The sequence below is a fragment of the Platichthys flesus genome, chromosome 20 (genome assembly GCF_949316205.1).
Source record: "Platichthys flesus chromosome 20, fPlaFle2.1, whole genome shotgun sequence".
In the NCBI taxonomy this organism is placed as follows: domain Eukaryota; kingdom Metazoa; phylum Chordata; class Actinopteri; order Pleuronectiformes; family Pleuronectidae; genus Platichthys; species Platichthys flesus.
Window position 1 is genome coordinate 8164284 of NC_084964.1, and position 23953 is coordinate 8188236.

Consider the following 23953-nt stretch of genomic DNA (forward strand, 5'->3'; position numbering starts at 1 on the left):
ACCACATTCCCATGTCGGATCAACAGTCTTGATCCACAGGAATGGACATGAAAAGCTATGCAGCTCCACACTCTGAAATTTCTCAAAATGTTGACTGGACAAAACCTGCCAGAGACCAGTGGCTGCAGGAATCGACAGCGAAAACCTCATGTTCATTTAAAGGCAGCTGTAAGGTAGAAAACAAGCTGATGTGTGCTAGTGCAGGTAAACCCATGATATTTTAGTAGCATGCAATTTTTTTGTTCCCCTGTGCAGAAAAGGGGGCCAAGAAACTAGAGACGGAGGAATTTCCTCGGGTCAGACTGTTTGTGTGCGTCCCCCCCCGGGGATCAACACTGCAGGCCGCACAAAGACGCACAGTGTCTTACCCTGCCGGTGTTGTGCCAGAATGAGTTTCCTCTGAAACAAAATGCTTGTCCTCTAGCCAGGGACGGTGAGGGGACTGCTCCCTGAGAGCTTGTAGCAAATCACATCCCCAAAAAAGTTAGGTAGGTTTAAGGTATTGTGTTCATCTAATATTGTCCTGTGCGTAAAAAGAGACGATTCAAGTTGAGTGAATGACAAAAACCTGCAATACCGTCTACTTTGGACAACCACCAACCTTTTATGTGTTCAATTTCCACTCTTAATTACCACCATGTCCAGTCGTCAGTGTGATAAGGATAAAACATCTAATACGATCTGTCTTTAGATGTTCAAATAAAACAAAGGAGCATCTACACAAGTGGATAATTGAGCACATTGCTATTCACCTTTCTGATCACAAGAGGGTTTAAGTGCTCTGATACCCTGACGACCACACATGTTGAATTTTAGCTTTCTGAAATCATATCTGAGCATTTACACCCGAGTACTAGGGAGAGATTTTTGCGCAGACTCACCATGGTTGCGCTGTGGCTCCGTCCAGCTGCAGCTCGCTTACTGGCCGCTGACTCTCTCACGGTCTGTGCTACCTCTGCAGCTCTCCCCCCCCCCATCCAAAACAAACTCGGCTGATCCCTTCATTCACTGACAAGATCCCCACCCGCCCACACACCTCCCGCTTCCACCTCTGGAGAGTGCACACTGTTGAAGGAAAAGTTCCTATAAAATTAAGTTATTTTTGCTCTTTCACCTGATGGTAAAAATTGCAGAATATTCCATGGCAAATATTGATTATGTTTCTGAGCACAGGTCACATTAGTTCAGTTTCCTTGAGAAATCTCACTGTGAAACCTCTTATATCTGGAAATGATATAATATGAGCATGACGGTTGAGCCTATTCCTCTGCCAAGGCAACAGTCCCGTTATGAAGTCACATTTACATTCACTCGATCCAGATTTTGGTCAAATTGCACACACAAAATACCTGTTGTTAAAAAAAAAGTTAATCAGCGAGAATGGTGAACATTTTTTGCAGTAAGAAAGTGAAAATTCTAGATCTGTCACCTGATCCAGATTCACAAAAAAATTGGATATATTCTTTCCCTGACTGATACCACATTCTTCCACCAAGTTCGTAGTAAAACAGTTGTTTTCGTGCTAAATAATAGACAAACAAAATAAAAACACAACCTCCTTAGGTAAGGTTAAAACAGCAGTCCCAGGTGTAAATGCACGTATATATTCAACATGGACAAGGAGTCAGGCCTGTTAGATTTGTTATATTTAAGACAGAGCGTTTAATGTAACATCATAGCAGGTCAACAGAATATAAACCTACACACAGTCCAATGTTATTCAGACAATTATCTAAATGCCATTCAATTGTATTACATTCTCCTCCTACTTCCCCTAAATGCTCCCATAACATCACTAAGGCATAAACAGCTATATGAGGTAAGACAACTCAGTGTGTGCAGCAAAGTTACATAAGAGCACATTTTAGGGCTATAAGTAAAAACTGGTCCCCTGAGCTCTACAGTGCAACGACTGTGCTCAGTGCAGGGCGATGCACGCGCACACACACACACACACACAGTGTGTTCAGGTTCATGGCCGGGTATGTGGTGCTGCCCTTGCCTCATTACAGTCTGATGCACACATCACAGTGCTCGGACTGGACTGGACCTTTGAGCAGCAGAGTGGCGATTGTGATTGGACAGAGCGTCCGAAAAGTTCTTCTTACACTTCACGATGTAATGTTTAAAAAAAGCAACGTATAAAAAAGACAAACAAAATAGCGTGAAAAGCCGGCCTCACCAAAACAAACAGCAAAGTCAGCTGTTTATTGCCGAATAAATTGTTAAGATTACAGATTGTGTTTGTCTTGTCCTTAACACATCAAACCCCACGGTTAACTGATGTATTCTCTATATTCGTATTATTTGTATCTACATTTTCTAGAAAAATATAAGTCGCAAACATAAGTAGAAAAATAAAAAGAAAGAGATTTTGGACAGTGTTTGTCAGGCCTTCATAAAATATACAAAGAAGATCAGTGGTTGTTAGAGTCCCTTGTTCAAGTGTAAAGCATCCCTGTGTTGGTTTGTTTTCTGTGTGTGTGTGTGTGTGTGTGTGTGTGTGTGTGTGTGTGTGTGTGTGTGTGTGTGTGAGTGAGTGTGTGTGAGTGTGTGTTAGAAGTGGAAATGATGGATGGCTGGGATCAGTATTGGTCGTGGCACCTCTTCTCCAGAGCAGAGCACAGCTTCTCTCTGGCAGCACTGCAGGACTTGAGAGCGTCGCTATTCCTACAGATTCAAACACAAACAAAGAAAAGAATTACCCCTTGTGGTGGTTTTCAGTTCCAGTCCTTCCAGGTGTCCCTGACATATTGCATTCAAAATAACGAAGGTAACTGAAATCTACCCCTAGCGATAGGAGCAATGTTCAATCCATAAATGAAGTAATATTTAATAATTTTGGTAATAAATATTATTTTACAACAAGCTTTAATCTATATCATTAAATCACAGTCACGTAATTTAGTTTACAGACTAAAGAAAACCTTGAAGAGTATCATTGCTTTAAAGTCCAAATAATAAAGTGCAAGAACAATACATCAGCATGTATGTGCTTTAGGTGGATTTTACACCCCAAGCCAGGTTTAACGAACCTAATAGAGAAAGACGCATTAGAAGTTTGTCTTACTTGGACATGAAGTTGTTAAGCAGCAGGGCATGATGCTGAGAGAAGTAGTGCTGCTGGACCGCATGCTCCAAACACAACAGCTGGCCTGGGACCAGTGACACCTTTTTAATCTTCCCCTCTCCCTGAAATACAGGACAAAAGAGTAAAAATTTGCATTAACTGACAGATTAAAGCAACGAACAGTGAAAACAAGGAGCCAAATGTAAATCCAGCAGGATTGATGTTCTTGTGTTAAACTTAAACAACAGGAGAAAGATTGTAAGTGGAGGTTTAAAACAAATTGGAAAACTAAAAGTTGACCTTCTACAATGTACCAGACATTCAATGGGTAATAGTCTTTCTGTTTGAATGGAAACAATTAATGGACACAAGAAATGTTACTTCATGTCAGATTCTTGGAAGAAGAAGAGCTGGTTGTACTGTAGCAGCACTTTACCTTAAGGAGTCCCATCATGACCAGCAGTGTGGACAGGAAGCAGTAGGACTGGATGGTTGAACCACCGAAGAGCTTTTTCAACACATCATCTGTAGAACAGAAGCCATGATAGGTTGGTTAAATGACACAGGAACTAAATCTCATACCAAAGGCATCACTTTGTTGTGGATCCTTCAACATCACATACATACATGAATCAATGACAAAGCAACAGTGGCAAGATATTCACCGATAGTTTCTAGAACTGCTGTCTTGGTCTCTGGTTCCTCGCAGTACAAAGAAGCAATTTTCAGAAGGACATCAGCAGCCTCATGTGGGTCAGATACATCAATCTGGTTTGAAAGTAGCAGACTGTCAGCACCATATAACATCCACTGTCTTTTATTTGATATATTTTAAATTCCCACCTGTTGCATCAGGTTTGTCCTCGCCTCTCCAAGCCGAAGAAGCTCCTCAACACTGGGGCAGCTGAGGAAAGACGTGAGTTCTGCCTGTTGGTGAGTCACAATCAGAGATGATCAATGAAATGGTAAACCTCTGTGTAAAGCTTAATGTGAAGCTCTTTACTGAAGATACAAACTAAAAAATAGCGATAGCAGGTCGGTCCAAGCTGTCAATCGTGATTATTCATCCAGTTTTCATAGATTCAAATAACAAATTCAAACCAAAGTTATCAGTAACTCTTTGAAAACAAATTTGAACATACATCAGTGCGAAAGAAATACCTGAAATGAAATCTTTGTGAAATATGTATTTGAAATGTACTTTTTAGTTTGGTCAATGTACCATCCACTACATAGAGGTGGCAGGATTTCTGACCTTTGCTACAGACAGCCACCAGGGGGCAGTCAAGATGTTTTGGTTTTCCACCTTTAGGGTGCTGTCATATCGTCCATATTTAATATAAATACATATATTCATATATTTTATATCAAATTTGCATCGGTCTGTGGGTTTGTATTCAACATATTACCTCATTAATGTTCTGACAATCTTTAGAATTAAGTGTTTTGACCAGTAAAACAAAGCTTGGTAGATTGACTGTTTTTTCATATACCAGCCATCTTTGCAGTTATAAAGTTCATTTCAGACTCTGGTGTCAACTGTCTCAATAGAAAGTACAAAATATGTATGTATGTTTTATGTATCTTACTGGGCTGTGAAGTTTTGGAGGACTGTTGTCTTTTCTTGACACTCCATTTTCCTTGACAATTTCCTCATCGTCCTCATTGTCTTCATTACTGTCGTCACTCACTTCCTCATCATCCTCCTCATCATCATCCTCCTCCTCCTCCTCCTTATCATCGTCCTCATCAGGTTCTCCCTCATCATCACTGCAGTGAATTCAAAGGGGAAACATTTTAGTCCCGCTTTTAATGCTGACTTGCTTTAGCACTGCAGGAAAAGCACCCAAGCACACACACTCATACTAACCTGAGTGATGCCAGCATGTCTCCTTTGTCCATGTTCTCCATAGTCTCTCTCAAAGCCTCACAGCCTTCCTCGCCCAGACAGTTACCTGTTACGGTCATGTTCTCATTAGTTTCAATCTTTATGACTCTTTCCATACTCAAGTATTCAAGATCCCAGTCCCACAGTCAAGGTACGTACCGTTCAGATCCACATTCTCCATGTGAGTTTTGTCCATGACAGCCTGAGCCACCACCAGCGCCGCCGCCTCTGTGATCTCACCAAATGACAAGTTCAGCTCCTGAAGACATGGCACATAAGAGACGAGTGTAATCGCTTTAATAAAAGAGAGGACACTGGGAAAGATAGAGCGCTGAACTTTGATGGTGAACTCACCCTGAGGATCGGCAGTCCCTCTCTCAAGACTGCAGCAAGGGCGATGGCTCCTTCAGAGCGAACCAGACAGTCACCGAAGTTGATCACCTGGACGTGTCTCAGATGCCTCAGAGCCTGCAGAAGCACCAGGAGAAAACCAATGTACAGTAACAGGTTAAGACCCATACATACCTGCTCTTCTTATGGCGGAAGGTCTGAAGATAAACAGGCCTTACCTGGACCATGGCTAGTGTTCCCCTCTTGGTGAAGGTGTTGTCATTGAAGTTGAGGACACAGAGCTCTGGGTTGTGTCGCATGGCTGAAGCTAACGCCATCACACCTTTATGGTTGATGCCGTTCTGGGGCATGTGGACTTCCTCAAGGCTGCCAATCAGCTTACATGGAAAAATAGAGATAAGTTTAAGCCTTAACAGGGCTTCCATTCAAATCCAAATTTATCTGGATTTCAAATGGAAGGGGCTGGCAGGTTCTCAGCAACAGACACAGACATTTGGGTTTTCACATACATCCCCATTTCAGGAAAGTGTCCTAGTGCGTGTCTGAAAGCAGCATATCTTACCACACCTGTTAAACAGTTTTGGGACATTCGTTTTGTACCTGAAAAGCCTTGGCCAGGGCACTGGCTCCTTCATTCTCCAGGCGATTCCTGCCAGCGATGAACACTCTCAGTTTAAACTGAGCTCCGTGGGCAAGTGACTGTCTGTGGCAGTCGATCAGAGCTTCAGCCAAGATCTACACAAACCGTGCACAACAGTTACTAACTGCATGTTGGAAAATGTCTGCAGTGATTTATTTTTAATCTGGAACCATACACAGAAAAGTAGTATTTGCAGGTTTCTTTTTAAAGTGGATGACAGCATGACAAAAATATTTCAAAACATCTGTGAACTCACCTTTCCTCCTCCGATGCCCATGCCACAGTTGTTGAGCCTCAGCTCCCTCAGGGTGTGGCAGGAAGGGCTCTTCAGCAGCTGCTCGATTCCCTTCACGCCATCCGGCCCAAAAGCGTTGTCACTCAGGTCCAACTCAGTCAGCCTGGCCCCTGCGCTCATCAACGCACTGCCTAGTGACCTCTGAGGAAAGCACAACAGAGAACGTGAAGCTGACAATCAAAGAAGTATCGCATAACACATGGACTGCATCAACCAGCAGCGGAAGTCTCACCAGAGCTGTTGGGATTTCAGACCGCAGCCTTGCGGTGAACATGTCGCTCCAGTAACATCTCTGAAAGACACAGAGTTCACAACAGAAATGAGCAATGTGCATCTTCTTCACTGCAATATTGTAGATAGGAAACGTTAAAAGTATGAAATTGATCCATTTGTGGTACAGGATAAAAATGCAAGGTTATAACAGTGCTGAATGCTTATCCTTATGCTCATAATAACATGGAACATAAATGTGTGCGGTCACTTCTGTTGAACTGAGATTGGAGATCTTGAACTGAAGAATACCTGGAGAAGGTCTTTGCTCTCCAAAGCCTTGGCGATGGCTCGGGCTGCCTCCACACCGAACGTGTTCCCCTCCAGGCGGAGAGCCCTCAGACCCTGGTACTGCTCTATCTCACGGACCAGCTCCTCCACTGCGCACACACAGAGCACAGGTTATCGGGTGTGAGGAGAGGATCCATGCTGTCTACGGTGACCAGCAGCACTCTCACCTGACTCCGCGTCGTCCAGCTTCAGTCCCAGGCCCTTGTAGCTCAACTCTCCATCACCGACGTGGGTCTTGGCGAGAGCATCAGCCAGCTGTGCTATGTCGTCTGAGGCCATTATTACTCTGTAATAGACATAAGCAAGTGTTTTACTACACATATAAACGAACGAATATAACATTTAAATCACTGGCCATACTGGAAATTGACACGTTCTCTTCATTGACAGTGTATCAATAAGCAGAACTCGGGTTAGCTGTCTAGCTTCACCGGTGCTAGCTAGTAGCAGTAGATCGCAACGTGAGATAAGTTTCAATAACCCAGATATAACTGTATGTTCTTTATCACATCGAGTCTCGCGTTTTTTCATCATTCCGCTCTGACTAAGAGATATACAGTTTTTTCTTCAACTGACGACTCACAACAACACTGTTTTCCCGGTGAAATGGAGAACTCACGCCGCTTCTTCTTCCGCGCCGGTTACTACACTGCTTGACGTCATCGATCGTGCTGCGAAAGCTTCTTCTTCGTCCATTGTGTTTACATCAGCGACACGATAACCACAGTGGAGCTACCGCCACCTGCTGTTAGTGACCCGACAGTGTCCAGCATAGTGTCCAGGAAGAGTTTTGTGAAGCGCGTATCGAGGCTCGTGTTGATGACGTGAAAAGCCTCGCGAGCCGGCCGTATCACGTGATTGGTCAGGAAATGGTTCGCAGGTTTGGCGTGCGAATCGAAATATAAGGGGCAGCGAAACGAAATGGACCCCGCCCCCCTCACATTTTGTGGACTTGGCGCTCTATTGAGCGTTTTTTAAACAAAAATAAATAAAGGGTTGTCCATATTTTACGTGTTACATGTTATCCCTAGTAACACAAGCACATTCACATCACAACCCTTTGCCCAATTTTTTTCCACTTTCCCTTCTGATCCCGCCATTGTATCATAAAGACAGACACCGTATTAATAAGTTCATGATTTATGTATTGGCATCCCAAACATCATTCATTCATTTATTCAATTCAAAGCTTCACACACCAAGGCCATGGTGTCATTATGATCACTCTGCCTGTTTTACATATATTGTCCACTTGATGGCGCAGTAGAGCAAATGAAGCACCATGAAGCTTCGGCCCGTGAGTGAACCAATTGGATGGAAAGCGTCAATGCTTCATGTAGCCTCATCTCTTCATCACTAAAACACTGAGCTCTGAACTTTTCCTTCATTAAGAGAAGATTATGTATTTTCTCGCAGTGCAACGATGAGTCACATCACGTTTTATAAAAAACTTAACCGTGAGAAATGTATAATGTATTTACTTTGTACAAGTGATGTTCACAGTGATGTTCACTATGTTGTATCTAAAATGAGTATCTGTCTCAAAACAGATACTGATGGAAATCAGTTTTATTATCATTTTTATAATGATCAAGTAATTTCCGTCCCTCACTTTCTCCTTCAGCTCTACTCCATTTCTCTATCATACCTTCTCCACCGTACCTTGTTCATCTCTGCATTTGAACATTTGAGCACTTGCAAACTACAGACCTGATGCTCCATAGACTATTAAATTGATGATGTCATATAGCGATTGATTATACTGATTTAATGACTGTGGGCGTGGTTTATACTGTTCTTAAAGTACTAAGCTGTAAACTGCAAGTTTTTTAATTTGAAGTTTAAGGTTTCGTCCGGTCCTGATACACATATATACCAAATTGCGTGAAGATCGGTTAAACCAGACCGAATTGCTACGATCGAGGAGCGCTGCTGAGCCATTTTGCAACGGCCATTTCTAATTACTCCAGAATACGTACATTTTCACCAGGCCTGAAATGTTGGGACTTTTCGAGGATGTCCAATCCGTCAATAATGCCATTAATTTCCCTGAATAATACAATGAGTGAAAAGTAACGGTCGGGACTCGGGCCCTAATAAGCAGTGACCCATCCTGAGCGGTGACTCAGAGGGTTTGCTGCCCTCCAGCGTCCACACCTCCGTGGAAACTTGTTGCGGTCATAACAGCTAGCGGCTAGCTCCCAGCTAACGTTAGCCGCTCAATAACCAGCAGCAGTCACAGGGAAGCTCGTGCTCCGTCCACACACCAATGACAGGGACACCCACCTCACAAATATGCGCCCGGATATTGTCTGATTCTCGGCCGCTTCTTCTCCGCGACACCCTGTGAAGCTGTCTCTCATCTCTAAAGCGCAGTAACTTAACTCGGTGAGTCGCCTTGCTGCTAGCCCTTAGCTTGGACTCCATGTAAATTAAGTTAGCTAACTTCACAGGTAGCTGCCTAGCACTGGGTTTATATTCAACATAGCTGTGTACAGCACAGTGTGACCTACACGCACAACGCATGTTACAATACAAATCCTGCATTTTGACCGCTAACTCCGCTTTCCTCATTCCTCCTGCAAAGCTATGATAAAGTGATTAGCACTGTAGCATGTAGCCCAGGTGAGCTAGCACCGTAAGTTGACTGATTCAGACCACCGGTAAAGTCAGCTAGCATAACATCATCTCTACTGACGACAATAAGAGCCGAGCGTATGAAAACTGTCTACTTTACGCGTGTCGCTGATAGCGTCACGTTTAATTGCTAGTTGAAGACCCGTTAGTTTTCATATCAAGCAATCGTAAGCTAATATTTCCTCACCAAGTGGACGTGTAATGGCTAAAGCTTCAAGTTTAAAGGTAACACTCCCGTCCATAAAGAATCTGCAGCTTATGCGTCAATTACATTGGAATATTCCGGTGGTCAAAATATGACAGTGGCTAATGCTAATCAGTTGCCCTGTCTCACCGTGAGCTATCCCCACGGTTTGTTTACGCAAGTCCGGTGATTGCTCGTGGTGTTCCGGTGGCAGGCCGGGGCTTGTCTGAGACGACTGGGCGTAGCTAGCGGTGTTTTTAATCGCTGCAGAACTTAAACTTTTCAAAATCCGATACATGCTCATGTTTGGAGAGTATTAATGAAGCTGTCAACTCTGTTGTGCAATGAGTAGCTCCAGCATGCTTACTGTCATCATCCTCACCCGCAGGATATGGATTCTGAACGACAGAAACGAAGAGAGGAGATCCAGAAAGCAATGAGCTTTATCCAGTAAGTGCACCTCTGCTATTGACATGTCATGGCTCCTCCACAGTTAGCTTGTGATAACATGATTGAATGGACACTGAAAACCTCCATATAATTCTTTCAACAGGTCATCGTTGCCCTTTCCAGAGCCTGAGAGTTATGAGGTTTGCATTTGGACAATTTCTTTTCTGCACCGACATTGTGATCACTAATCTTTATCGTCTACTTCCTCATTTTGTTGTTATTTGCCGATCCGGATTAGGACCTTATTTGGTCTCAATCTCCTTCCTTCCTGCTTCACTGGTTCACATCCTTGTTTACATCCTTGTTTACATCTTTCTGTGTCCTCCTGACCATCTCATGTTACCGTCTCATTATTTTTGAATGTCACCCTATCCCTACCCCTTTCACCCTTCCCCACACCCACCCTGCATTATTAAATCTCTCATTTGCGCACTCCCGTCAGCCATTCCTGACCCAGTTGGTGTGTAACTTGCTGGACGAGGGCAATTCCTGCTATCGAGATGGGGACTGTCGCCAGGCGACCCAGCAGTATGGGGAAGGGATAAGTGTCACCCGCTACGCCCAGGCAGAGGCCCTTGTGATCCCTCAAGAGCTGCTGGAGGGCCTCTACTTAAACCGGGCTGCTGCCTACTATCAAACGGTGAGGGGGAAGAGGTATAAAGGGGATGTAACATCTCCAGTTACATGACAAGATGTTTATGTAGATTAGTTAGAAAACTGGAGGGAATGGATGTTTGAGACTTTTCCTACGTCAGTTGCTGTCAAACCAATTTAAACTGTGGTTCCCATACAAGACATATAATGACTAGAATTGGGGTGAATCAGCCTGCCTTATGTTACTTAAATGGCCCAAAAAAAGTACACTGAGCTTCTCTGTTATGTGGTAAACATGTCAGAACCAGTCTGGGTTCTTCCTAACCAACCGAAACCATCTTTGTATTCTCTTGTTCAGACCCATTTTCAGCTTTGATGTTGTTTTTTTAGTTTAAAAACAAATAAAAATAGGATAAATACCATAACACAGCAATCAGAGTGTGCAAAAGAAAAGAACACCAGGCAGTTTATGGTTGATTTTAAAGATATCTGCTTCTCACAGACACAAAGCACATTTCGTTAAAGATGTGGCCACTCATGTAAATCATAAATTTGCTTTCTACAGTAGGGGATCTTTAAAAACGATCACAAATAATCAGTGGAGGTCTTTACAATGTGCTTGATGTTCTGTGTTGATCAACCTCAATGTTTCCCATTTCTGTGTCAGAGGGAGTATGAGAGAGCTGACCAGGACTGCGACAGTGCACTATACATGTCCGAAGGCAGTCGCAGGGCTTTGTACCGAAAAGCTCTTTGTCTGAGGGAGCTGGGACGACTCAGAGAGGCCTATGAGTGTGGAACCAAATGTCTCCTCACAGCACCACACGTATGTAACTGACACTGAAAATGTTGATGCAAATTCATTTTTAACCACATATTTTTATATATATAATCTAGTTTAAATTAATTATTTTACATTTTTATGTTTTCTCCAGGAAATTAGTAAGTGGGGCTAGCTAGGGCTCGTTAATTAGTAGAGAATTTTAATGTCATGATGAGGGATTTTTATTTGATTCCTCCATTGACTACATTGTGTTTCTTATTGTATTATGTAAAAACAATCCTCTTCTTTATGTAATCTATCTCCAAGGACCGACAGGTAACTGAACTGGCCCAGGATCTGGCCAATAAACTGGGCCTGAAGGGCCGTAAAGCTTATGTCAGCCCTCAGATAGAGTCCTCAGCCAGTGATGGGGAGAATCATGGGGAGTCATCCCCACCCACTGGAGAGGTGGGTGCTGTTGTCACAATGCAGAGCTTGTGATATGGTGTAACAACAAGACGCTAATATTCTCTTCTTCTTTAGATGTCTTCCAATGGGCTGGAATCGCTGGGTGACATTGGACAAGGTATGACAAACAGACAAATCTTGATCATGTCTGAACCCACACCCACTCTGATCTGTTCCCACATTCATCCCCTTTTTTGTCATTGCTGTTTACTCCTTGCCAGCGGACATGTCCAGTGCACAGTGCATCCCTGCTCCTCTGGCCACGCCCATCCCAGTCAGTGATGAACCGGGGAGCCCCGTAGTGAGCCCGTGCACTGATTTGTCAGAGAGCCCCAGCAGCCAGGCCCTGGCTCCCATGCCGTATTCTGTCCCGGTGTCTGAGCACATGGACGAGTGCAACAGCATCATCAAAGATGAACTAGACAGTCTGTTGGAATGCAACCCCAAGAAAGTCAGTGAGGTGAGTAAAGGACACAGAGAAAGAAAGAATAAATAAACCTGCTGTACATTCTTTCTGGGAGAACATTGTCTTGTTCTCCATTATTATTTCTTCAAGAAAGGTTACTTAATTTTTTTAACTAAATGGAATATCCTGCTCCAGAATCCTGTCCAGGGTGCCATCCCCACCAACCTTCCCAACACGGCGGTTGCTCTCCGGCCTCCATACTCTCCCAACCTTCCGGCCCCATCTCCACAGCTTCCCCCAGCCTTCTTCAGCTCCTCCATCAGTGACATGCCCCCAATGGAGTCTTACCCGCCGCTGGCCCAGCGGGACCAAGGCTCTACCCAGGCGCAGGACGCACTGGGAGGCTTCTCCCCAGATGGAGAAGGAAAAGCAGGAGTCGCCACTGGCGGGCTGGACTCCTTGTCTGAATACACTCTCCCTGGTGAGCTAAGTGATAAGTCTTTGTATCATTGATGTGTAATGTCTCACAGAGTGGTAAGAGGGGTTCAGGCTAAAGTTGTTGCCAAATATAGTCAGATCTTCATCAAAGATATTCATTTGAACACTCACACAGTCTTTTTACTTATCACACATACACATATTTGTATGGCTTTTAATGGCTTATTCAAACATCTACTGAGTAGAAAAAGTATGTGACCCATTTGCTCATGACATCAACATGCTTTTACTTTGAAACTGTCACAAGAAGTCTCACTTGTTACATATTTGAAAGATGGACATTCAAAACGTGTTGAAAGATCATTTCACTATCTTTTTTTCTGTGAATCCCTTGAGTTTTGTGGAGAAAATGGACGAGACCCCGAATCTCTAGATGGGCAGTGCGAGTCAAGCCCATTGTCTGCCTATACCTCTGACTTGGATGCAAATCAGATGGCATTTAATTAAATGAAAATGCACAAAAATGCAATGAAGGTAGAATGCAGGAAGAGTCAGAAAAAGTCCTGGATCTTTCATTTTATTGTGGTCTGCAAAAAAAATGTACATGGTTCCTCTCTGTTCAATGCCCCATCCCACCAACAAGTTTGTCGCAGAATGGTAGCTTGCTGTTGATCAGTTACCACTGTTCCTTGGGAGTTGATTTAACCTGAGATGTGCATCTGCAGTAGACTGTGTGAGTCAGCATCATTAAAATTTGGTGTGATGTCCTTTTGTCTGTGGTTATCAGGGGGACGAGTGTGTCACAGCTTCATCCCGGGAATTCGCACGAACAATGTTGCTCATGCAGTGAGTAACACAGACACACACACAAACACACACACAGAGAGATAATTCTTCATCGTTCTTCACCTGTAGTAGTGTTGGATTAATAGCCATCTCCGATCATGCAGTTTAGCTGCGCTAAGTATCTTTTTAGTTTGATATTGATATCCTTGTCCTCTTCTTTAACAGAACGGTCCAGCAGGAACAAACTTGTCCCTGCTCTCCAGGAACCCCCTGGCAGCTACGCATGAGTTTCGGCAGGCCTGTCATGCCTGTTACAGCCGAATAGGTTGGTCCAAATCTTTATCACTTTTCTTAGTATTAACCTGCTACTCCTTTACCGTTACTAAATACTCAAAATTTGATGTTGCAGTTTTATTTTCTCCACCAGCACACAAACAGACAGTGCTTTCCAAGCATTATTTGTATCATCCGGGACATATAAGGGATTCTAACACCTGTGTAACGTAACCTGCTCTTTTCTTGTCTCACCCACAGGTCCCCGTGTGATGGACTACAAATATCAGCCAGAGGCAGCACATCGTTGCAAGAGAGACGTACTTTTGTGTCGCCTCAAAAACACAGATGACCCCACCTGGAAGAGGATCCGGCCCCGGCCTGCACGGAACAACTTCCTGGGGGCATTTGTACTCTGTAAAGGTGTGTTTGCACTATGAATTAAAGACCTAAATATATTGTATTTCTAATTCAAGTTGGGGAAAAGCAGCTGACTTGTGTTTATATTTTACTTTACATACTCACTCCTTCTCCTCTCTGGCTCCTGCAGAGGTGCAGGAGCGTCAGGAGTGCCAGTATGGGGAGAATTGTACATTTGCCTACTGCCAGGAGGAAATTGACGTGTGGACGCAAGAAAGGAAGGGCGCATTGAGCCGAGAGCTGCTGTTCGATCCGCTGGGCAGCACAGAGCGACGGGCGCTCAGCGTCACCAGACTGCTGCAGCTCCACATGGGAATGTTTATGTTCCTCTGTGAGGTAAGAATCCAGTTTGTAAAGGCATTTTTACGTCTTCTTTTTTTGTCCTCTTTTGATCTGCCTGCATCTCTTTCCTCTTTCTCCAGGAATGTTTTGACAGTAAGCCTCGCATCATTAGCAAACGCAGCAAAGAAAACTTATCGGTCTGCTCAAACCTCACAGCTCGACACCCGTTCGACGATAACAAGTGAGCTTTTTCACATCTTGATTTTATATAAATACAAAGTCCTACAATTATGTTAAGGGAACCACGGATGGCTGTATACACTTTGACCTGTTTTCATGTATCAGTAAATACTTGTGTCTGTTACAGGTGCCTGGTGCACGTGGTGAGGTCAGCCAATGTGCGCTACAGTAAGGTGCGTCCCCTGCACCCCCTCTGTCAGTTTGACGTTTGTCGCCACGAGGTCCGTTACGGCTGCCAGCGCGAGGACAGCTGCTCTTTTGCGCACTCTGTCATAGAGCTCAAATGCTGGGTCCTACAGCAGGATACTGGTGGGTGAAGCACACAGTTTGTTCCAAAAAATATTATCAACATTATTCAAACAGGGATGAAAACATTTAGAGTAGTTAAGATGTTGTTATGGAAAAGGTAATGTCGTAAACAAATCATCACCTTTTTTTAACATCTTTTTAGTAATGAGGCCCAATGCAGGTGTCAAAGAAAATGTTATCTCCGTTAATAGAATATTAAAATCAGCAGATATACAGTATTTTTTACAACAAAAATGTACCTTCAACAGGCAACGCCTGTTCTAAAAGTCCCGCTTACTCTTCAGTGAATTTTCAAATCAACTTCCTCCTCATTGGGTCGTTAGGCCATTGAATCAATTTGGCCCTGTTAGATGTGGGGGTTTTGTCTCACAGAGGATCTCTCGAATACTTTCTTCAGGTATCACCCATGAAGAGATGGTGCAGGAGTCCAAGAGACACTGGCAACGGCTGGAGCAGAATGCACAGAAGCAGCAGAAGGTGAGGCAGGAAATGGAGCTGTAACTTTTACTGCTTTACCTGACATCAACCTACTTCTTGCTTCATTTTAGTTGAGTGATCTCTGGAGTAAGGCTCTGTCGTCAAATTTAAATGACATTTTTCAGATGGTTGAACTGTCTAATACATTTCTGCTTTTAAATGTGCGCCCACTGTGATTTTGCTCTCACAATGTTCTTCTTCTTTGTTAGTACAATGTCTGAGTATAACCCAGAATGCTGTTATTTAAATAAGCTAAATTATCTGTTATTTAGAGGTTCAGGAAAACAGGAAAAGCTTAATAATACGTTTCTGTTTGATCCCTTTTAACTTGTTGTATATCTATTTCTCGACTTTCAGCCCATCCATTTCCCCCACCCGAGCAGCGTACCTGCAGGAGGAGTCGGAGGAATGGGAGGCGGGGGCGGAGGAATTATGGGAGACTGCCTCGGTGGCGGCGTTGGACCAGTGGGAGGCATTGGGGTGGGGGGGTTGGGAGCCGCAGCAGGACGGGGACGACCCCTCAACCTGAAAATGAAATTTGTGTGTGGCCAGTGCTGGAGAGAAGGACAGGTCAACGAGCCCGACAAGAACCTAAAGTACTGCACAGCCAAAGCACGGCACAGGTGAGACCCGTCTGTGTATAGACACAATGTTTACTGATAACAAGGCCATTTGTTGTTTACATGTTTTGTAAATTGGGTGGAATGAAAACAAAAACATGAATCAAAGAACTCAAACTATTTATTTTCTAATTGCTTGTGTCTCTTTGTTTGTTTGTTGATTTTATTGAACGTTGGCTCTCTGTTTAGCTGGACGAAGGAGCGTCGGGTCCTGCTGGTCAAATCATTTGAGAAGAAGAAGTGGGTTGTGGTTCGGCCTCTGCCTTTCTCTCGCACCTACCCTCAGCAATATGATGTGAGTTCCTCCTTTTGTTTTCTTACGATCGCCACACACACTCTTTTTTTTTTTCTTTTTCTTTCTCTTAGCTCCCTCCGCCCCTCCACCTCTTACATGTTGAATGCAGCTGACTCTGTTTTAGCCCTCGGGAACAAGTGTTTTTGTAAACCTCTTCAGTCTCTGTCTCCTTGCTCTGTAGTGCTAATGAGTGTTTCAGGCTGGGCCACCGTGTTGCCATGATTCCGTTGTCACTCTTTAACCGCCAATGTCTTTGCTTGTCTCTCACCCAGATGTGTGTGCATGTGATGAAGCAGAAGAAGTGCCACTACATTGGGAACTGCTCATTCGCTCACAGTCTGGAAGAAAGGGACGTCTGGACATACATGAAGAACAACAGCTGTAAGCTCATGGTTCCTCCCCAAAACACTGCAAAAAATAATGTTCTGATATTATCTCATGCATTAGATTTTGATGTGTCATCCATGTCACAGCTTATGTTATTGTTTATTGCAGCAGGTTGTTTTTTATTTATATATCCATTATATAAATTTATATAGGAGGAAACCTATCACATTTGTGAAGGTGTCATTTATTGATTTTTTTTTTATCCAGGTTCGTCTTAGATTTCAGTTCTCTGTCTTTTTGCCGTTCTTTACAGTCACGACATAAGCCTGTAATTGCACCTATTTGTGAAGTGCCTACCCCACTCCTCTCGCTCGTAACGCACAATATTCAAGGTCACCGAGGTAGTCTTCCTTATTTTTCTCTTTCTCATCCTCACCCCTCTGCAGTGAGAGACATGCAACAGATGTATGAACTGTGGCTGCAGCTCACCAATCAGAGTAGACGCACAGAAAGCTCTGCAGTGACGCCGCCTCCAGAGGACAAACAGGTCACTATAACGGCAGATTACACAGAAAGCATGGTGAGTGGGAAATAAGGCTTTTTCTGAATGTGTGTTATATGTGAATACAAATATACGTATTTTAACCTGCATGCTCCTGTGTATAAATTCTGTGTACAGTAATGTCCGATTAAGCCGATGTGTTGATAGTAATGGTCATTGTCCAGGGAACTTGCAGCGTGTGAGTGAGCTTGTCTAACCCCTTACCCTTTCTTATCCTTGCACCAAGTTTCGTGAAAATCTGTAGTTCTTGTGTAATCCTGAGGACAAACAGAGATTTGCCTTCAGAATCTACTGTATACAAGGGTTTGGAGGAAGGGCACCTTTGCATTGTAGTTTGTTCATGTCAGTGTGTTGCCTTGGTTCCAGGGAGGACGACGGTTGTCAGATGGGGATGACCTCTGAGTTGCTATGGGGACCAGAGGCAGCTGATTGCCGCGGAGCTGTAGCCAGACACAGACGGACCTGCCACACCAGCGATCACTGAAACAGTCTGTCACCTTTCCAGTCTGACCTCCGCTAGCAACTAGCCAGCAGTGCAAGAGCAAATGTCCACACATCAGAGCATTTGACCCCACACACACACAAACAGACACGTACACACAAACTACACAAACTATTCACTCAACACATGTTACAGGCACTGATTAACACAATTAGAAAGCTTCCTTAGTGAAAATTCAGGACTTGGCTTAAGCTTATTGTTTGTATCATGCAGCAGTTACACACTTTAGGTTCTCCTCCAGGTCATTATACTGCTATCTCCCAGACAACTAGTTCAACTGACTAAAAGATTCAGTTAGTGTTCCCTCGTACAGTTTGGACTGAGCAACTCCATGTCCACCGGCCACCTTTTTTTGTTTTTGTTATTTTGAATCCTCGCAGCACTGAAACAGTTCTTGGTTGGGCGCGCTGGTCGCAGCTCTCAAATATTGCTTGTTGATAAATCAAAACTCAGTTGAAGCTCAGCGCTCTTACACAGAAAGTTTAAATCGAAACTTCGGAGTGCCAAAAATACCAAGTCCTCGGTGCTGTCCATGGCAGCCTGGACTTATTTGGAAGAGGTTCTTGGTGGACGCTTACTTGTTTAGCTGCGTATCAACCAAATCCCGCTCTCCTTCCTTTTTTGGAGAATAATGATTTTAAGCATTGTTCTTTTCCAAGGGGAGTTGTACTTCCTTGTTATATTGTCTGCCATATTGGCAGAACTCAGTGAATGTAATGCCTGCATGGGCCTTTAAAAAACGAGGAAGTTAGTCATGGAATCATGGAATGTATGCAGGAACACTTATTATGCTCGAAAACAATCTTGTGTAACATTAGCTTCCCCCCTCTTTATTATTAAAATATAAATCCTGTGATAGCTGTTTATGGAATCATGCCAACTGGTCCGGTGATGAACGAGCCAGGACACACACACACACACACACACCCCAACACATTAACCCAACTAGATCTTATAAAACATCTGTGGCTTATGTACGTTTGGCTAAAGGCTTGTTTTTGTGCCGCTGTGTGCTCAAAGCATCTGACAGATGTGAAGCTGGTGTCACAAGGCTTCAGAGAGGTGACTACACAACAACATACAACGTCCTGCCTGAGCTGCTCTCAGCAATAGATTAGTAGACATATTAAAGTTCAGACCGCAGATGCCCATCAGGAAATGATGACCTCACTCTGACTAAAGCACAGTGACAGTTCTGACCGTGCTGAAGACTTAAGTTGTGTGAAAAATATAAAAGCTCTTGTTATTTAAAAAAAAAAATTGATCTGGTTCAGAAACAATGATTTAAAGAAGAAAATGATTGACAAAAGAAAAAATAGGAAGGTTATATTTTTTTAATCGTGGATTGTTTCAGATTTGAGAATTCGCTGCATCTTCAGTCAAACTGGGGTCATCCTTTCACTGCGCACCCACCATGCTCCCTCAGCCTTCAAATGGAAACCTGTGTTCCTCATATGCACCCAAATGTTTTGTTCCTGATAGCTAACAGTAGCCCTGAGATAAAAAAAAGGGCTACGCGCATATTGTGCCTATAAACAACATATTCACATTTGACACCAACACACACACACACTCACTCACCAACCCCCAGAGGTAGAATATCTGCCGTCATCGTATTCTAACCTTTAATGTGGAAGGAGACGCGATGGAAGTATGTCAATATTCAGATACATATACACACATATTATGCATATTTACGAATAATGGTATACTACTAATAATAATTGATAACTTAGCGGTTAAGCTTAATAAATATATAACCTGAAAACCTGTATTGATTACATAGAACTTCTTGTTATTGAGGTATTGCTATATGACATGTATCGCTGAACTAGATGACTATAGTGATTTTTTTTTTTTTTTTTTTAAGGATTCTTTTATTTTGTAATTTCTCCTTCTGTGTGGGTTGTTCCAGACGGGGTTCATTTGAAGGAACTGCAGCAGAAGTAGAAGTAGATTTCTGACAGTTAAAAGTTTAACATAGAGTGCAGAGACGTGGAGTAAATCACCCAGATGACAGGGTCTGTTAGGATTTTCTTATTTCCTAAGTGCAGCAGCTATACTATGTGTACAAAAGCATGCAACGTATGGATGAAATTTACACAGAAGCTGAAATTGATATTTCAAATATTATATTTTAATTCTGAGTGGCTTCAGTTCACTGAATCAATTTAGAAAACAGCTTAAATCCCGATGTTGCACTCAAACAGTACTAAGAATGTTATGGCTAATGCCTTGGCCAAACTAGTTGCATTTGCATTGTGTGATGGCTGTGTTGCTGGTCTGTTGCGTGGGTTTCTCGTATGACTACTGTATTTCCATGAATTTAAGTAGCCTATGTATTCAACTAAATACCAGATCTCTGAGGTATGAAGCTGTGCCTCTTCCAGTCCAAAATCAAAGTAAAAGCTAGAAAGCTTTTACTTCGAAACAGGTACAGGAAGTGTTGCAACTATTAATGTTTGTGACAGATGAACTGCATGTGTCATGTGGAGAAAATAGGCAGCGTCTCTCAATCATCCATTGATGCATCGGCGTAACAGGCGCGAAAAGTTAATAAGTTGAACATAGTGTTTTTATTTCGTATAGATGTGAATATGAAACCACTACATCGTTTATTTGTTTTGTTTCTTCCCACCTCTGTCTGCAGTCCCACACATTTAAGCCATTGGATAAATACTAAACAGATAAATGGTTGTGAGGTCACAGGGTGGTAATCATGCAGCTCCTGAATTTGAACCTGATCTCTCGGTGACTACTAGTATCAAGCCCTTGTCTGGAACAGCCCAAGGTATTAGCTTCTTTGAGGGATTGTATTACTACTACTCTTAGTATTATGATGAATATGATGACGATAATGATTGCTATCTATTGACTATTTCTATTTCTCTTCTATATGCTATTGATATATGTATGTTAATTGCAATGTATAACTTTCTCTTTATATATGTATCCATGTATAAATATAATAATTTACAGTAAATATGCATCTGTGTATGCGGCAGTGCACAGCTCCATCTGGGAGGCAGTGAGCAGAACACATCAGACCCCTGTTAGCTGTTGTAGGAAGGTTCTCCAGTTTGTCCAGCCTACAGTTGGTGTCCTCCATTTACACAGTATGTTAGGCATACTATATATTAAGTATGTCTGAGCTCTGCTTGTAGGCCTGAAGAGAGTTTAAAGGTGACAGAAATAGATAGTCGATGATGAAAGTATATATATATATACTGTAAATTGTTTCCCCTCTTCAGTGTCAACCTACCAGCAGAGCTCTCTGCTCACTGCCTGAGCTGTGCATCCTTCTTTGTTTTGAGTTTGAGTCTCTGGTCAGGGACAAAAGCATACATAGAGGCCTATATACTCCCGTATAGCGCCTTATTTGATATACTACATCTATAAGATGATACATACCCCTATTGTATAATCCTTCTTACTATATACAGTATATGATACCTGATACCTATTATAATACTTAGACACTCTATAAGGTAATTTAGATAAGAGATGGTGGAGCTGTTTTTTTTCTCTGTGGCTGTGGAAGAGTTTGCTGTTGTCAGTGACGTGTTCCCATCTTGTTTTTCAGGGAGTTTTAAAAAAGGACAGGTATATAGGAGAGCGCAATATACTTTACTGATCTTTATCATTAAAGTGGACAAACAATTTCCCCATCCTTGTTTAAAGTCCTGCGTTGAGAAACCTGCTGAAGGGAAAAGTTTTGACCGAAAAACGTCTTGCTGAAGGCTCCCCTTCCATTGATGGAGAAAGACGAGCATTGATTATATAATTGACACACGGAAAGACCCCCTAAAAAAGGACAGCTGAAACATGTGGGCTTTGTGTTCTGTGTGTGTTGTTAAAGGTGAGCAAATCATGTCACTAATTTAAAAGGGGGGCAGCTTGCTGCTGCAGCATCTGTACATGAAACAAATCTCCCATCGTAATTATTAATTAAAGAAGGTTTTTCCCGTCATAAACAAACTTGGTATTGCCCTGTTGTGCAACTTCAAAGCAGATACTTTATCAGTCTCCCTTATCAAGTACGATTGATTTGCCCTTCATGCTTTAAAAGGTGAGGAAACCCGTTCACGAGATGTAAAGTTTGTCAGGCAATGGTCATTGACCCTGCGACCAAAATGACTGCTTTACCGTCCTGTCGTCTATAAATTATACAGTTTGTGGCAATCTTTTATTTTCCGGATCCCTTACAGCTAAATCAGTAGCGTGCCACAATAAGACACAGTAAAAGACCGTTTTGGAATCTGAAATGAAATAAAAAAGGATCCTTCAGCTTCAAAACTCTTTCAACATTGTATTCTGCAATTCTTTTTCTGACTTATGAAGCATTTCACTTCCTTCTCAACATGAATGGAAAGGTTCTCAGTCAAAGGTGACCTTATTTCCCTAAAACCTGCTTCGTTTTTTCTTGTAACTACTATACATACTTTTTATTAAGATGGGGACTGTCTCAATAAGGGGTGACTTAAAATTCCATTACCAATATCCATTCTACAAGTATCTGCCTTTAACCTTCCAAACTCCTCCAAGACTTTGGCACAAGAAACCCACAACATGTGCGGCCTCTCACTGCCTCTTATGCCATTACTACAACACTAATAATTGATCAAGTGTGTTGTCTTGCTGGTGTTTAAGCAGTCGGATTATTTTGTTTATTTCTGCGGTTGCTACCAAACCTTTGAAATTGAAATTCATTGATTTAAGAGAAATGGTTCTACTCGGTTATTATAAATCTCGAAGTCAGTTGGTTGAAAGGTTGTCTTTGTCCTTTATCTGAGTAAAAAGGCTCATGTCCTGTGCAGTACTGGTTATTCCATCTGTAGTTAAATTGAATGACGCGGTTCTCAGCTGTGAAACACTCTTCCCAGTCAGTAAGTGCTCATGTGACAGCCACCCACCCCCCTCCCTCCCATTCCCAGCGACCTTTATAACGCTGGTGGCATTTGATTTGCAACAAAAACACACACCCTTAACCAGCCACAAAAAAATCTTAATGAATCTCTTTTCATTCGGTTAGAAAAATACTATTGGTTATAAGAATTGTTTTTCAACAACTCGGATGAAGAAAACCAGGGTTGTAAAGAAGTTGAAAATACAAGGCCTCTTTTTGTACTGTATTTTTACATTTGGTTGTTTTATGTTTTGTCTTATCTTCATGACTAAGTTTTCTCTTTTCTCCTCCCTGGTTGGAAATTCATGATCACACAAGTGGACCAAATCTCTTGAAAGCATTTAATAAACAGACCGTTTTAGAACGAAATGTGTTTTTTCCTTTTTATCAAAGCACACACTTAACATTATTGGTGGGGGGTTCTGCGTGTAATTTTTTTTATTTGTTTATTCCTGCCAGATTTGACTGGACCGGAGTCCACTTGCAGTAGCTGGAATTCTATTCGATTTATTAACCACACATTTGGCTATAGGGTCTCACAGCTGACAAGGCATATAGCAGCAAAAACCACTCGAGCAGGTGGAAGGAGCGGCCTGCAGAGCTCAGAAACAAGAGAGTCCAGGCACAGATCAGGTGAATTATATGAACACTTTCTTTCTCAGTGAAGAGTCACAGCTGCCTCTAAACTTCTTAAAAAACGAGGGGGACTCTTCATAAAGTTGGACGCCCCATCAGACAATCATTCGGGGAAAAGTGCCTTGGCACCAGAGGTCACTAAGAGGTGGTTACCTGGAGCCCCAGGAATTAGAGTGGAGCATGGTCGTAAAAGCATCATGCTGTGGGTGTGGTTTTCCTGCAGCAGGGCCAGGGAGATTGGCCGGGGATGAGGGAAAGCTGAGCAGAGCAAATTACAGAGATAAACGCAATGAAAACCAGTAACGCACCTTCCACCAGAACTTTGCCCCTATATAAGCACATATACCCTAAAAACAACACAGGACAGGCCCAGGGCCAAAAATGTGAAAGACATTGAGTGGTGAAGCCAGAACATCTCTGAAGTAATGAAGGTAATGAAGAAAACTATACATAACATTGGAGTCATCCACAGTTCAAATGGAGGAGATATAAATCCTCATGGGAAAATATACAAATGCCAATAACAAAGCATTTTGCCCCAAGATGTAAGCATTAAGGAAATCGATTTTTAAA

The 23953-nt window shown here is 42.7% G+C and overlaps 2 protein-coding genes across 4 annotated transcripts; one reads left to right on the forward strand and one right to left on the reverse strand.

The window, feature by feature from the left end:
- Nucleotides 1–1624: 1624 nt before the first annotated feature.
- rangap1b (Ran GTPase activating protein 1b) lies at nt 1625–7557 on the reverse strand. 2 transcript variants are annotated; one of them, XM_062378809.1, is made up of 16 exons: nt 7425–7557; nt 6973–7091; nt 6767–6894; nt 6477–6536; nt 6206–6385; nt 5910–6044; nt 5528–5686; nt 5313–5426; nt 5118–5217; nt 4941–5025; nt 4660–4840; nt 3914–3997; nt 3736–3838; nt 3507–3595; nt 3071–3192; nt 1625–2670 (listed from the first exon to the last, which is right to left on the reverse strand). In XM_062378809.1, the coding sequence occupies exons 1-16, from the start codon at nt 7499–7501 to the stop codon at nt 2586–2588; spliced, it is 1821 nt and encodes a 606-aa protein (XP_062234793.1). In that variant the 5' UTR covers nt 7502–7557; the 3' UTR covers nt 1625–2585. The 2 variants fall into 2 exon arrangements, with proteins under 2 accessions (XP_062234793.1, XP_062234794.1); XM_062378810.1 differs by having other exon boundaries at nt 7389–7511.
- A 1339-nt stretch (nt 7558–8896) lies between these two features.
- On the forward strand, nt 8897–23113 carry zc3h7bb (zinc finger CCCH-type containing 7Bb). Of its 2 annotated transcripts, XR_009924800.1 has the most exons (22): nt 8897–9193; nt 10015–10076; nt 10180–10216; nt 10519–10716; nt 11338–11496; nt 11761–11901; nt 11977–12019; nt 12123–12361; nt 12503–12788; nt 13533–13591; nt 13757–13856; nt 14066–14227; nt 14355–14560; nt 14647–14747; nt 14874–15055; nt 15453–15532; nt 15890–16155; nt 16342–16447; nt 16720–16828; nt 17221–17354; nt 17703–20629; nt 21422–23113. XR_009924800.1 is itself a non-coding variant. In XM_062413948.1 (21 exons), the coding sequence occupies exons 2-21, from the start codon at nt 10018–10020 to the stop codon at nt 17736–17738; spliced, it is 2703 nt and encodes a 900-aa protein (XP_062269932.1). In that variant the 5' UTR covers nt 8897–9193; nt 10015–10017; the 3' UTR covers nt 17739–23113. The 2 variants fall into 2 exon arrangements, 1 of the variants encoding a protein (XP_062269932.1); XM_062413948.1 differs by having other exon boundaries at nt 17703–23113.
- Nucleotides 23114–23953: the final 840 nt, after the last annotated feature.

Coding starts and splice junctions, on each gene's coding strand:
- rangap1b (XM_062378809.1), bottom strand. CDS start 7,501: ATGGACGAAGAAGAAGCTTTCGCAGCACGATCGATGACGTCAAGCAGT. Junction 3,998..4,659: donor CTCCAAAACTTCACAGCCCA/GTAAGATACATA, acceptor ACTCACCAACAG/GCAGAACTCACGTCTTTCCT. Junction 2,671..3,070: donor CTTAACAACTTCATGTCCAA/GTAAGACAAACT, acceptor TTGAATCTGTAG/GAATAGCGACGCTCTCAAGT.
- zc3h7bb (XM_062413948.1), top strand. CDS start 10,018: ATGGATTCTGAACGACAGAAACGAAGAGAGGAGATCCAGAAAGCAATG. Junction 11,497..11,760: donor GTCTCCTCACAGCACCACAC/GTATGTAACTGA, acceptor TCTATCTCCAAG/GACCGACAGGTAACTGAACT. Junction 16,156..16,341: donor ACAGCCAAAGCACGGCACAG/GTGAGACCCGTC, acceptor CTCTCTGTTTAG/CTGGACGAAGGAGCGTCGGG.